This window comes from Sabethes cyaneus, chromosome 2 (genome assembly GCF_943734655.1).
Source record: "Sabethes cyaneus chromosome 2, idSabCyanKW18_F2, whole genome shotgun sequence".
NCBI classification, from domain to species: domain Eukaryota; kingdom Metazoa; phylum Arthropoda; class Insecta; order Diptera; family Culicidae; genus Sabethes; species Sabethes cyaneus.
The window spans coordinates 89,738,712-89,753,437 of NC_071354.1; the positions used below are offsets into that span (position 1 = coordinate 89,738,712).

Consider the following 14,726-nt stretch of genomic DNA (forward strand, 5'->3'; position numbering starts at 1 on the left):
AGAAGATCTTGTCTTGTGAGTACTCCCTCCACTAGCAATGAGTAAGCATATAAACTTTCTGAGGTTGGCAGTAGTTTAGTGAAAAGCAGAAGTTCCTCCGGTGGGTAAATTTTTAATGCTCTCCCGAGCCAGTACCGGTTGGTGAAGGGGGTCTCATATGTTAAACGTGTGGGAGTAGTCATAACTTATTCATGTTGAATAAAAGATAAAATAGTGGAAGCACTTAGCGCCAGCAAGTTCTCTACGTTCGAAAATGGAACAAACTTCCAAACTAATGTTACGAGTGAGGTTATGAAATTTGAGAAGCTGCTGCTGATGATCAGTTTCTATTTGCATATTTTTACCGCCCACCGCTTGTGTTGGCGATACGAAATAGTCGATTGGTGCAAGGGAAATGATGTATGATTGAAACTATTCTATAAGGACATACTCTTGACCAAGCAGTTAGTGCGACTGGTGAAAGTTTAATTATTCATAACAATTTTTAATACCGGGAGGACATGGAGTCCATAGCTTAGAAGGTTATATTCTTTTTAACTCATACAGCTGCACAATCTCGTTCCGCTGAGATCTACAAAATGAACAGTTAAAGTGTAAGTGGTCCTTATGCTGCAATCCTGTTATCTTTATTTTTCCAGGTCAACTAAATATGGTACAAAAAATTTGGACTAAAACAGTCCACCTGTTCCAATGTGAGCTCATTAATAATTAACGAATATATTAAACGTAATTTCAATGGTTATTTTTATCCATAATTTAAGAAAGGAAATTTGAAGGAAAAATATCAAAATTTCTAGAGCAAAGCCACCTACATCACAAAAGCTAACCTTGTGGGAAAAATTGTACCAGAGATTGTTTCGGATAAATTTTCCCATCCCCACTTAATATTAGTTATATTCCTACCATCATTCAAAATGGTCAAGTTTGCGGCAGTGCTGGAAAGATTCCGGCCGTCCCGGCGTTTACGACCAATAAATCAGGAAACGGATCATTTCAAGCTACTCAAAATTGTACTCTTCACGGGCGGTATTTATTTTATGATGTGTTCATATTGTCGGACTTAATCGATATCTTATATTTCAACATCAGTGATTTACTGGAATCCGGATCGGCCATGGAAACGTGTCTGCTGGTTCGGTCTACATTTGTTAGCAATTGTTCAATATTGCATACTGATGATGCAGGCTGCAATTTATTTAAGTCAAAAAAATGATTTATTTTTCGCAACTTGGTGGTTCATAGTTGCACTCGGTTACAACATGTGTATGGTGAATTTTTTTCTCTTCCTCTACTATGTATCAACAATTCAACAATCAATGAATTTCATCAATCAAAGAAGTAATCATTCGGATGAAAATAACAAATATGACACATCCGTTCGCAGTCAATTTCACACAATTGTATGGAGAGCGTGTGTTGGTTTGTTATTCTTAACCGGTTGTCTTCAAGTGTTACTGTCCATACCCAGCAAACATCGAGATATGCTGTTCGAGGCTCCACAGTTTTTCATCATGTTCGGACCGAAATTCGTCGATTTTGCAAATTCATGCATTCACGAGCTCTTGGCGTCACTTTGGATAACTCGAATTTACTTTTACACGGTTACGTTTTCATCGCTGTTAGCCGGATTACGAGCTGAGTTACTTATCATTGCTAATAACTACAAAAGGATCATGAATCAGAACCAAACTGAACTTAAAATAAGGACCTGCGGGAATTCACCATGTCAAGAAGCAGACGAACTCTTCTGGAGGACACTGTTCCGGGATGTTGGACTGCTTGTAAATCAACACGTTGAACTTTTGCGGTATAATTTATTCTAATAATGATAAAAAAGGACAAATAATGAGTTTCTTTGTCATGTTTCAGCAACGTTGCAATTATTAAACCAGCTTTGGAAATGGCCTTTTTAGTAATGTACTTAAGAATGATTGGATGCATAGGATTAATGAGTTTTATAGTTGCAAACACAGGAATATCTTCAGCAAGTGCCATTTTATTACCAGTTGTCATTGGCTATCTGGTGGAGTGCTACTGGGCTGGTATCTTGGTTGATTCATTCCAAGATATTGTGAGTAATTATTTGGTTCAGTAGAATTCTTAATAAAAATAATTTCTTCTCCAGAATCATCAGATCATGAGCTACATGAGCGAATTGTGCACAATCTTACCTCATAGCAAAAGCCATCACACAAACTACATTGAAATGCGGACTTCATTGATGATTATCATACTTTGTACGTCCGACAGTATTCGAATCAGTTGCGGAGGTTTTTTCCAAATGTCGTCCAGGGTATTTCTACGAGTGATCAATGTGCTATACACAGTCACCACTTTTTTGTGGCAAATGAAATAATGGTTCGAATTAATATGGGACATGGATTGTTTTAGACTAAAACCAATTACATACAATTTGTGTAACAATCAAAAGCAGTATTCGATAAAAATTAGACACACTTATTTGTTTATAACTTTTTTTCTTATGAGTAAAAATTTTGATTCAAAGTAATTGCAAGTGAATTGTTTATATCGGCAAGGTTTCGTCAAAGTCGATTGAGTGGTTACAGTGATGGCTTGGGAACAAAAAAAATGCATAGTAAAATACTGGGTACTCACTACGAATACTGAAATCTTCTATCAATGGGAGTAAACTGCTCAAAAAAGCACATTAAACCTATCAGACAGTGGACAGTGGATCAAGTGCAAGACCAGGCCGGTAGTTAAACAACTCAACTTAAAATACGCGAAAATTTTATCTGTTTGTGCAATTACACGTTCTGGACTAGATGTGTCAAAGTTCGACAGGCTCAGAACTGGAACACCAAAAAGAACTCGCGCAAGGAAGCTGTATAGGAAGTGTGTCACAAAACCATTACTTACTTAACTGTTTATTTGAGCGTGTTATTAGAATACCTGAAACGATAAAAAAGAAGAAAAACAAAAGTTATTTATATCCTTTAACACAGTAGTAGAATTAAAGAATATAAAAAACTTTTGTTTTTCTTCGTTTTTATCACATTGCTTACTTACTTTACCAGCCGAGAGCCGGGGTGGCTTTTGCCGTATTAAGAATTTCTCTCCATTGCACTCGGTGCCGGGCTACTTGTCGCCTATTCGTTGCACGTCTCGACACACGCAAGTGGGCCTTAACCTGGTTGGCCATCTAGTACGTTGGGCCCCTGTATTCCTGGTGCCGGTGGGCTTCTTGAAGAGAACGGATTTCACTGCACAGTCGTTCGGCATCCTTGCGACGTCGCCCGGCCCATCGTAGTCTCCCAGCTTTCGCCAAGTGTCCGAAGGGAATCTCTCCAAGCAGTGCCTGAAGCTCGTGATTCATACGCCTCCGGCAGTCACCCACTTTCCGTTTGTACACCGCCAAAAATAGTCCACAACACATTTCGTTCAAATATGGCAAGTGAACGTATGTCTTCCGTAAGCAAAGGTACTATCTCAAGTCCGTAGACTACCGGTCTGGTTAGCGTTTTGTCCATTGTCAGCTTTGTGCGGCGGCGTATGCTCACTGATAGATTTCCAGCCTGAATGCGTCGTTGAATCTCCTTACTCGTATTATTGTCGGCGGTGACCATAGATCCAATATATACGAATTCATCAACCACTTCCAGGTCATCGCTGTCAATAGTCACTGTCCGTGGGAGGCAAACCATGCTTTCTCTGGAGCCTCTTTATACCATATATTTGGTTTTCGACGCATTGATATGTAACCCTATCCTCCTTGCCTCCGTTTTTAGTCTGGCGTAAATTGCCTTCGCCGTCTCAAGGTTTCTAGTAATAATGTCGAGGTCGTCTGCGAAAACTAGGAGTTGGCTACTCTTGCTGAAGATCATTCTTCTCTTTTCGACTTCCGCTTGCCAGATCACACCTTCAATAGTGATATTGAATAACATGCAGGACGTTCTGCGCGATTCGAAAGGACTCGAGTGTCCCTGAAACGCGCACGTAGCACATCACTCGCTCCAGAGTAGCTTTGATCAGCCGCGTCAGCCTGTCCCGAAAACCGTACTCCTGCATTATCTGCCATTGCTGTTCTCGTTCAACTGTATCGTATGCTGCTCTGAAATTCACTTAAGTATGATGCGTGAACACGTTGTACTTTCGACGTTTCTGGAGGATTTGTCGGAGAGTAAAAATTTGAGCCGTCGTAGCACGCGCCCCCGTAAAGTCCGTCTGATACTGCCCTTAGAATTCTTTTGCTATTGGGGATAGACGATGCAACAAAATCTGGGAGAGCACCTTGTAGCCGGCGTTGACCAACGTGACGCCGCGATAATTACAGCAATCTAGCCGGTCGCCCTTTTTGTAGATGGGACAGACTACACCTTCCATCCACTTCTACGGTAGTTTCTCCTACTCCCAAATCCTAGAAATTATCCAATGAAGTGCTGTTGCTAGCCGTTCTTGGCCATTTTTGTATTGCTCCGCCGGAAGTCGGTCCTTTCCGGCGGCTCTATTACTCTTCAGCTGATGAATTTCTCGCCGGGTCTCTCCGAGATCGGGTTCCGGCACACTGTTGTCATTTGAAGGCACTCCGACGTTAACTTCCGTTGCGTCTCCTGCTGCTATATCGCCGTTGTGGTGCTCATCGAAATACTGCTTTCACCTGTCGACCACCTCGCGCTCGTTTATAATTAGATCCCTTCCCTCGTACCTACACATGTCAGGTTTAGGTGTGTATCCCTTACGAGTTTGGTTCACTTTATTGTAAAACTTGCGCGTGTCATTAACCCGGAATAGTTGTTCCAGCTCCTCACGGTTTCTATCCTCCTTCTGGCGCTTTTTCCTCCTCAGGGTCGTGGTCAACTCATTCCGCACTCGTCGATACTTGGCCAAATCCTCTCTCATGGATATGCTTAGATAGTCTTTCCAAGCTCTTTTTTCCCTCTCTATGGGTTGTTGGCATTCCCCGTCAAACCAGTCATTTCGTGCACTGGAGGTTTCCATTTTTAGCACCGCGGTTGCGGCTTCGATGACGGCCAAGCGACCCTCCATCCGTCTTCGAGGGTCGAAGCATCTAGCTCCACAGAGGAAGGCAGAGAACGAAATTGTATTTGGCCGAAACACGAAAGGGGAAAATCCTATTTGGTCTAATCGCGAAAGGCTAAATCTTTACTGAATCCCACCAAAAACTATTTTCTCGAACAATATTGATAAAAATAATGTTTTTAAGGTCGCTATTAAGCTGGTTAAGATGTCATCAAAATAATCAAAAGATATTTTCGTACGTTTAAATAACATAAAGAAACACACATAACAAAGAGAAAGGAAGGGGGGCACATCCCGCAGAAATCATCTCTATTTAGGTGCATGAATTTTTCTAAGCTTATCGACTAGTAGGGGTTATCTATTAGTTGAGTATATATCCAACATTTGAACATTTCGAAGGCCATGAATATTTTCTATGACATTTGGTCATTTGAGATTCAGTCATTCGCGTTTCGGTCATTAAGTTCCATTAGATCTATTATGCTTTTATTATTTTGTCCAATTGAGTTTCGGCCAGTCGTGATTCGGCCATTCGTTAGTAATCCAATTCACCCTATGTGCAATCCTTTTTTAAACTGAGTCGTTTGGACATTTTGTAAGCTAACTGCAGATTGTCTAACTTCCGCTATGCCTACCACGCCTTCCGCACATTATACCTACCGTCCATTATGCCTATCATCCATTATGCCTATCGCCCATTATGCCTATCGTCCATTATGCCTATCGCATATTATCCCTATCTTTCTTTATGCCTGTTATCCATGATGCCTAACGTCCATTATGCCTTACATACGGATGTCTAATGTCCGTATGCCTATCGTCCGTACACTCTGGCATCACGATGCTCTGTATTGCTCCTAAAGTATTCTGTAAGGTAATCCTCAACCGCATCCAGGAGAAGATCGATGCTACTCTTTGGCGCAAGCATAGTGGATTCCGTGCTGGCCGATCATCTATAGACCATTGAACAACGCTCCGCATTATATTGACGCAGTCATGCCTCGAAAACCACCCACATGCCAAATATGGTTCCATTTGATTAATTAGTTCTCGAGTTACGAGGAAATTTGTATTTCATTTGAATAGGAGCCCCCCCTCCTAAAGTGGGGAGAGGTTTCAATTCACCATAGAAAAAATTCTTGTCTCCAAAAACACCCTCATGTTAAATTTGTTTCCACTTGCTTGATTAGTTCTCGAGTTATGAGGAAATTTGTATTTCATTTGTATGGAACCCCTTAAAAGTGTCATTAATCCCCTCCTAAAGAGGGGAGGGGTCTCAGTTCACCATAGAAAAAAGGCCTACAAAAAGACCCACATGCTAAATTTGGTTCCATTTTCTTGATTAGTTCCCGAGTTATGCAGAAATTTGTGTTTCATTTGTATGGGTGCCCCCCCCCCCCCCCTCTTAGTGGAGGGAGGGATCTCTAACCATCATAAGAACCTTCCCTGGCACTAAAAACCCAGACAGACAGACAGACAGACAGACAGACAGACAGACAGACAGACAGACAGACAGACAGACAGACAGACAGACAGACAGACAGACAGACAGACAGACAGACAGACAGACAGACAGACAGACAGACAGACAGACAGACAGACAGACAGACAGACAGACAGACAGACAGACAGACAGACAGACAGACAGACAGACAGACAGACAGACAGACAGACAGACAGACAGACAGACAGACAGACAGACAGACAGACAGACAGACAGACAGACAGACAGACAGACAGACAGACAGACAGACAGACAGACAGACAGACAGACAGACAGACAGACAGACAGACAGACAGACAGACAGACAGACAGACAGACAGACAGACAGACAGACAGACAGACAGACAGACAGACAGACAGACAGACAGACAGACAGACAGACAGACAGACAGACAGACAGACAGACAGACAGACAGACAGACAGACAGACAGACAGACAGACAGACAGACAGACAGACAGACAGACAGACAGACAGACAGACAGACAGACAGACAGACAGACAGACAGACAGACAGACAGACAGACAGACAGACAGACAGACAGACAGACAGACAGACAGACAGACAGACAGACAGACAGACAGACAGACAGACAGACAGACAGACAGACAGACAGACAGACAGACAGACAGACAGACAGACAGACAGACAGACAGACAGACAGACAGACAGACAGACAGACAGACAGACAGACAGACAGACAGACAGACAGACAGACAGACAGACAGACAGACAGACAGACAGACAGACAGACAGACAGACAGACAGACAGACAGACAGACAGACAGACAGACAGACAGACAGACAGACAGACAGACAGACAGACAGACAGACAGACAGACAGACAGACAGACAGACAGACAGACAGACAGACAGACAGACAGACAGACAGACAGACAGACAGACAGACAGACAGACAGACAGACAGACAGACAGACAGACAGACAGACAGACAGACAGACAGACAGACAGACAGACAGACAGACAGACAGACAGACAGACAGACAGACAGACAGACAGACAGACAGACAGACAGACAGACAGACAGACAGACAGACAGACAGACAGACAGACAGACAGACAGACAGACAGACAGACAGACAGACAGACAGACAGACAGACAGACAGACAGACAGACAGACAGACAGACAGACAGACAGACAGACAGACAGACAGACAGACAGACAGACAGACAGACAGACAGACAGACAGACAGACAGACAGACAGACAGACAGACAGACAGACAGACAGACAGACAGACAGACAGACAGACAGACAGACAGACAGACAGACAGACAGACAGACAGACAGACAGACAGACAGACAGACAGACAGACAGACAGACAGACAGACAGACAGACAGACAGACAGACAGACAGACAGACAGACAGACAGACAGACAGACAGACAGACAGACAGACAGACAGACAGACAGACAGACAGACAGACAGACAGACAGACAGACAGACAGACAGACAGACAGACAGACAGACAGACAGACAGACAGACAGACAGACAGACAGACAGACAGACAGACAGACAGACAGACAGACAGACAGACAGACAGACAGACAGACAGACAGACAGACAGACAGACAGACAGACAGACAGACAGACAGACAGACAGACAGACAGACAGACAGACAGACAGACAGACAGACAGACAGACAGACAGACAGACAGACAGACAGACAGACAGACAGACAGACAGACAGACAGACAGACAGACAGACAGACAGACAGACAGACAGACAGACAGACAGACAGACAGACAGACAGACAGACAGACAGACAGACAGACAGACAGACAGACAGACAGACAGACAGACAGACAGACAGACAGACAGACAGACAGACAGACAGACAGACAGACAGACAGACAGACAGACAGACAGACAGACAGACAGACAGACAGACAGACAGACAGACTGTTACCTCTAGGGTATTAAATCGAGAGTAACCTGACTGGTCCTTTAAAAAGGAGTATCTTCAAAGATTTTTATCCTTAAACTTACTAACCAAGGTCCTTCTCCTATTCGGAAGGCTTAGAGAGCAAGTAGATAAAACTTTGGAAGTACTTTTCGGATTAGAAAGAACCTTACTGCGTGTCAGTTTAACTCTAGTTTATTTTCCGCAAAACTGATCTATTTATACGTTGTTGCAGGTAAATTCAATTATTCTAAATCCTTATGGCTAATTGGAGTGAAAGTGATAACTTTGGTTTTTCCTATCTTTCGATACAAATTCAAATCATTTGATCCAGGTGTGGTGAAAAGAGATAGAAAAGTGGGAAATTATTTACGGCCTGATTCCCTAACTGTACCTGGTTGGCTGGTATTTCCATTTTCGTGCATTTATTCTTAAAGGGCGTAGACAATCTGACCTAATGGACAATACGAATGATTTACTCTGCCTGTTCCTTCCGCTAGTCAAAACAAAGGTTACTTTTTCCGGCTTATCTTTGACGCTACCTGAGGCGAGTGTAAAGTGTGTTCGGACCCTGCCTGATAAACATGATAAGTGCATATAACTGCCTGTGCAGCCTAATCACCAAAAAGGGGTCTTGCTCAAATACCTGGTTTTGGTTTATGGATGGTTCTGTTGATCCTTTCTTCTAATCTTTCTATAATTTGTACGCGCAGGTACCAAAAAATACATGACTCATGAATCTATTTTAAGAACCTTCTTTAGCTATAGGAAATAAATGAATTGAATTTAAATATTGATTCTAACTAAATGTTAATAAATTTTCTAATTAAGATGCGTAAGTAACACAGACAGACAGACAGACAGACAGACAGAATCTATTTTTATAGGTATAAGAAATAAGAAGAAATAGGTATAAGAAATTCAAAGAGCCAAAATTTTAGTTTTAGATACAATTTGTAAAATAATAGAGACGAATGGAGTTTTATTTCTGACTGCAGTGAACCGGATAGTTTTAGAATGTACTTGCCAAAACATCTGTTTCCTTACAACAAAACACTATACGTCTCCATTGCATTATCCAAACTTCATTTCCCCAAAAATTAATATCTCGAAATCATATATTTGGTTCTGATTGACTCAGTTGTGCCCAGTGCGACTCAAGTAGGCAAGTGGGTGCAACCCGCTAGACAAAAACTTCGTTTGAATGCGACAAAAAACAAAATTCCTGCATCTTAATTAGCTAATTTGCTAGCAAGAAAAATTAACATTTTAACATTTTACAATTCCATTTAGGTAAATTTGGGTTGTTTCTATGCTATATATATATTTACAAAAAAGAGCTATCAAACAAGCGTTCCGGAAACAGAGGGAACTTAGAGAACAGTTACCACTGTGTCAATTCGCAAGTGCCGGTTCATTTCCAGGAACGGAAAAATAAGCGTTCCTGGCACATAACCACCAACGGCAAAAGTCACAAACGATGATCATTCTATACCAAAAAGCGCACTGAAAGTACACATTTGATTGCTTCGGCAATACCATTTAGAGACGGGTTCAGATTGACCTCGTAGTTTACAGTTTCTCATTTCCCTCCGCTATTTCGAAAAACGTCAGCAACGACGATCTCATTAAACTAAATTAAGGAAGTGATACTGATACGGTTGCTGTTTCGTCTCGTGCACTACATAATATAGTTTGCAGGAATGCTTGGGATCTGGTACGACAGTACCTACCTACCTACCTACAGTGGCGCACAATTGGATACATATGTGTCACATGTGACTGATGGAAGAGCGAATGTAATCATGATGTAGTTTCACATTGCGAATTTCTCGACACACAGAGCAGCAATTTGTCATCGTGGGTTTAATTTACTTTCGGTTAAAAGATCAAAGTGGTCACGATGAATGAGCTGATAAGCTTCTTGATATCTATTCGACACAAGGCAACGGCAGCAGCCAGCCAGCGGAACAAGTTAATCTGAAACTGGTTTTCATGCCTTCATTAATTGATTGTCAGTCTAAGAATGCGCTTGGGCCTCAGATTGTCATCCAATGAAGAAAGTTAAATCTGCTACTCCACAAATTGAAATAGATAAGCAGAATTAATCTGTGAAATATATTGCAATTTTAAACGCATTTAAGGTAATTCTAATTTCGGTTATTTTATTTTATATTTGTTGATGTGCGAAATATTCCGATTAAATAACAAAAACCCAATAAAGTTAATAAAATGACCAGTGAATAGATAAAACTGAAAACCATATGTTATTTGACACAATAAAATTTTGCTTGATAATTCTCCTCTTATCTGAAGAGCTGTTTTCTACAATAATAACATAGAGCCAAAAATGAAACACACAACTTTATATATGTTAATCTTCCCAGGAAGAACAACATGCTCCAAAATTTTGGAAGCAGAAGCCATAAAATCGGCTAGACGCACACATACGTCCTAGAACAGAACTCCCAAATGTGAAAACGAAGCGAATATTCACCATGACGGCAGAATGAGATTAAAATTTCAACATCGCTAAACTTTAGAGCCGTAACCATTAGTACTCAATGAATAAGTGCAAACAAGTCCGCCGAAGAAAAATAAAATGAATTGTGTCTTTTTCGATTTTCGAAAAGCTGCTTCGTTCGAAATCCTGTGCTTTCGGTGTTGTACCTACACTGCGTAACATGATTGTAAAATCAGAGACGTTTACATACAAACATGTACACATCACGGGAATGACACTTCCAATACCAACCTATACAAAAAAACGTAGCCAACATAGAGCGGGCCCAAGCTGACAGCTTCATAGATGGGCTCAAGCTGACAACCGAGTCGGATGTATAAATTGTTAAATTTTGTTAGTTTTAGTTCGATTTTAGTCAAGGTTTTAGCATCACATAGCCAATTTCAGGCAGACAATTAATGCGAAATACATGAAACTGTGAAAATGGTTAGATAAATTCGTTTTGGGAAATCGCTTTGCGTTTGCCGCCTTTTTTATGTGAGCAACGAAAATGTGACGTCATATCAGCCCCCTGGTACACATAGCCATAAATTAGTTGTATACTATTTTTTCTATGAATTATTATTCATTATCAATTTCCTAGCAGAAAAATTTAAATGGCTGCGTGTGAAAAATAAGCAGTATGTATAACTCGTTAGTATAAAAACAAAGCATTTCAGCAAGGAGAAACAAAGTTCAATCCTGTTGGATTAAAATTTACTAAGTCTCGAACTTTCGCATGTCATACAAGTTTGAGAAGTGCTTCTGGTTCTATAATTACGGTACGCAGTGTATACGTCTTCTTTGAGGAGGACTGAAACCAGGGGAGTGCTTCGAGACATTTCCCAAATACGTCTTTGCAATGATACAACATAAGTGAAGATGTAAAGCGAAGGCGAACGCAGTAAGGCGTCAGAAGATGGGGTTAGAGAGAAAATTGTTCTGTTTATATTTATTGTTAAACTTCAGTTATGACGAAACTTTCCTGTGGCAGACTGTTGTTTGTTGTATAGGTATTATCTGCTGCTCACAAGAGAATAAAGCCCGGCGAGACAGAGGGGAAAATTCGAAACAGATTGCAACAACTGCAGTGAGAGCAAAGGTTCTTATTGAAAGTCAAATAATAAAAAGTCGCACCGAAAAAGCCAAGCCAAGGAATGTTGAGAATATCATTACGGCTATAAATTCTGGCGGTGAATATAATATAATGATGTCTACGGGGCATAGCGTAGAGCGTAGCAAAGTTTTCGATAAAATTGTACCATTCAATCCATGATGCTCGACAGCGTGTAATGACGACTCTCGTAAGTTGGAAAAGAAAATTCAGTATACATTCAGTACCCGAGAAAGGTTTGACTACACATATATATATCAAAATTATTTCAAATTCTGTTGTTGAAATCGACTAGAAATCAGGTTTTGTAATCGCGGCAAAACGGAACTTATGGTACATCAGAATTTACTTTCATTTTGCTTTTATTTTTATTAAATCTATCTATTACTAAGTTGGCCGTACGTCTTATGACAAGGCCTGCATAACGTAATTCCTCCCTCTAATTCGGTCCATGGCAGTTGGTCTCCAGTTGCGCGGGCACCCAGTGCTCGCCAGATCTCGTTGTGCCCCTCTTCGTCATGTTCCTTCTGCATTCGCTGCGAACACCATTTTTGCAGAATAGTTGTGCGGCATTCTAGCAACATGTCCTGCTCAACGTATTCGTCCAGCTTTAGCCATTTTCTGAATACTTGGTTCGCGGTAGAGACGCACGAGTTCGTGGTTCAGTCTTTGTGTCCATACACCGTTGTCTTGCAAGCCGTTAAAAAATTCCAAGTGCTCGCAGGTCCTCTTCTAGTAATGTCCATATTTCATTCCTGTAGAGGACAACCGGTCTAATTAGCGTTTTGTAGAATATGCACTTTGTATGGTGGCGCAGATTGTTCGACCGCAAGTGTTTGTGGAGTCCATAGTAGGCACGATTTCCGCTGATAATACGCCTTTTAATCACAAGGCTGGTATTATTGTCCTCTGTTGCCAGTGGACTAAGATATACGAACTCGTCTCACCCCTCTACTACATCGGGCTCGTCAACTACCTCAAACTCACCCTCACTGTCGAATACTACGGTACTGCTAAACGGGCCCCGAAGTATGCACTTCATTTTACACGTATTTATCTTCAACCCAATCTTCTCTGTTTCGCGTTCTAGTCTGGTGAACTGATATTCCACCGCCTGAAATGGTCTGCGACAGCATCCACGTCGTCGGCAAAATACATGAATTGGTTGAATTTATTAAAAATCGTGCCTCGCATTCCGATCGCCACTCATCTTCTACCACTTTCAAGTGCAATGTTGATTAGCAGGCAGGAAAGACCATTTCGTTGTCGAAGTCCCCTGTAAGATTGTCGGACCCATGACAATCCACCTAAAATCTCACACAGCACTGGATTCCATCCATCGTTAACAGGATTAGTATAGCACCCAAGTAGCACACTTTTGTCATTTCTGGTCGCTACAACCTATTTATGACTGAAATTAATCATTAATCGGTTACCACAACTAGTTTATAGCAACTGTGCTACTAGGGCAAGCTTACCCATAAAGCCATTTTCCACCAGACTTTTCCATAGCTCTTCTCACCTTACACTATCATATGCAGCTTTGAAAACAATAAACAGTTGATGTGGAACTCGGGAATCGCGGCACTTCTGGCGCAAGGTGAAGATTTGGTCCGCTGTAGACTGACCCTCCGTGAAGCCGGATGGATAACTTCCCACGAATTTATTGGCAATTGGCGATAGTCGATGGAAGATGACTTGAGAGAGCACTTTGATAAGCGGCATTCAGAATAGTGATCACTCCGTGGTTCTCACAATCATCTTTCTTGTAGATAGGGCTAATCATCCTGTCTTTCCACTCCTCCGGTAGTCGTTCCTTATCCCAAATCTCAGCAATCCATTTAGATAGGTTTCACAACCAATGCTATCCTTTCCTGCAGCTTTGCTGTTCTTCAGCCTGAACGGCTTCTTCAACTTCGCTTCGCTAAAGTCACCTCTTCCACTATCACCGTCTTCCGCCTGCCCACGTCTCAGGTGTTCATCGTAGTTCTGCTTCCACCTTTCGATCACCGCACGGTCGACTGTCAAAATACCTCCATCCTTGTCTCTGGACATTTGGATCCGCGGCCAAAAACCCTTACGAGATTCGTTAAGGCTTTAATATTACTTCCGTGCGTAGTTAAAGCGGTACAGCTGGTCCAGTTTCTCGCCCCCTTCTTCCCCTGAAAGAATCGGGTTTGCCGTCTACACTTCTGTTTGTATCGCTCCACATTCTGACGGGTGACTCTACGCAGCACTGGTACCCGTGCTGCGTTCTTCTTATAGAATATCTGCTGGTGTTCCTCGTCAAACCATTCGTTACGTCGATTCGATGTCATATGTAATATGGCCTGAGATGTTCTCGACTACGCTGTAAAGGCCGTTTTAATGGCATTTCCAACAGTTCTCAAGAGGGAGCTACATCCAGCTCACCCTCTTCCGGCAGCGCGGCTTCGAGAGATAACGCATTGCTTTCAATCGCATTAAATTATACCGTGGCGGATGCCGGTATCGTATTTTGTTCAAAACAAATAGTGGTCCGAATCAATGCTAGGGCCCCGATAGATTCTTACGTCGATAAATCGGAAAAGTGCCGACCATCTATCACAACGTTGTCGATTTATGATTCCGTTTGGTTGAGTGATCTCCAGGTGTTCCGATGATGGAGGGTATGCTGGAAGAAGGTACTACGTAT

General features: G+C 41.9%; 1 protein-coding gene across 1 annotated transcript; it reads left to right on the forward strand.

The window, feature by feature from the left end:
- Positions 1–1,316: 1,316 nt before the first annotated feature.
- On the forward strand, positions 1,317–2,356 carry LOC128735674 (uncharacterized). The gene is made up of 2 exons (XM_053830158.1): positions 1,317–1,400; positions 2,126–2,356. The coding sequence occupies exons 1-2, from the start codon at positions 1,317–1,319 to the stop codon at positions 2,354–2,356; spliced, it is 315 nt and encodes a 104-aa protein (XP_053686133.1).
- Positions 2,357–14,726: the final 12,370 nt, after the last annotated feature.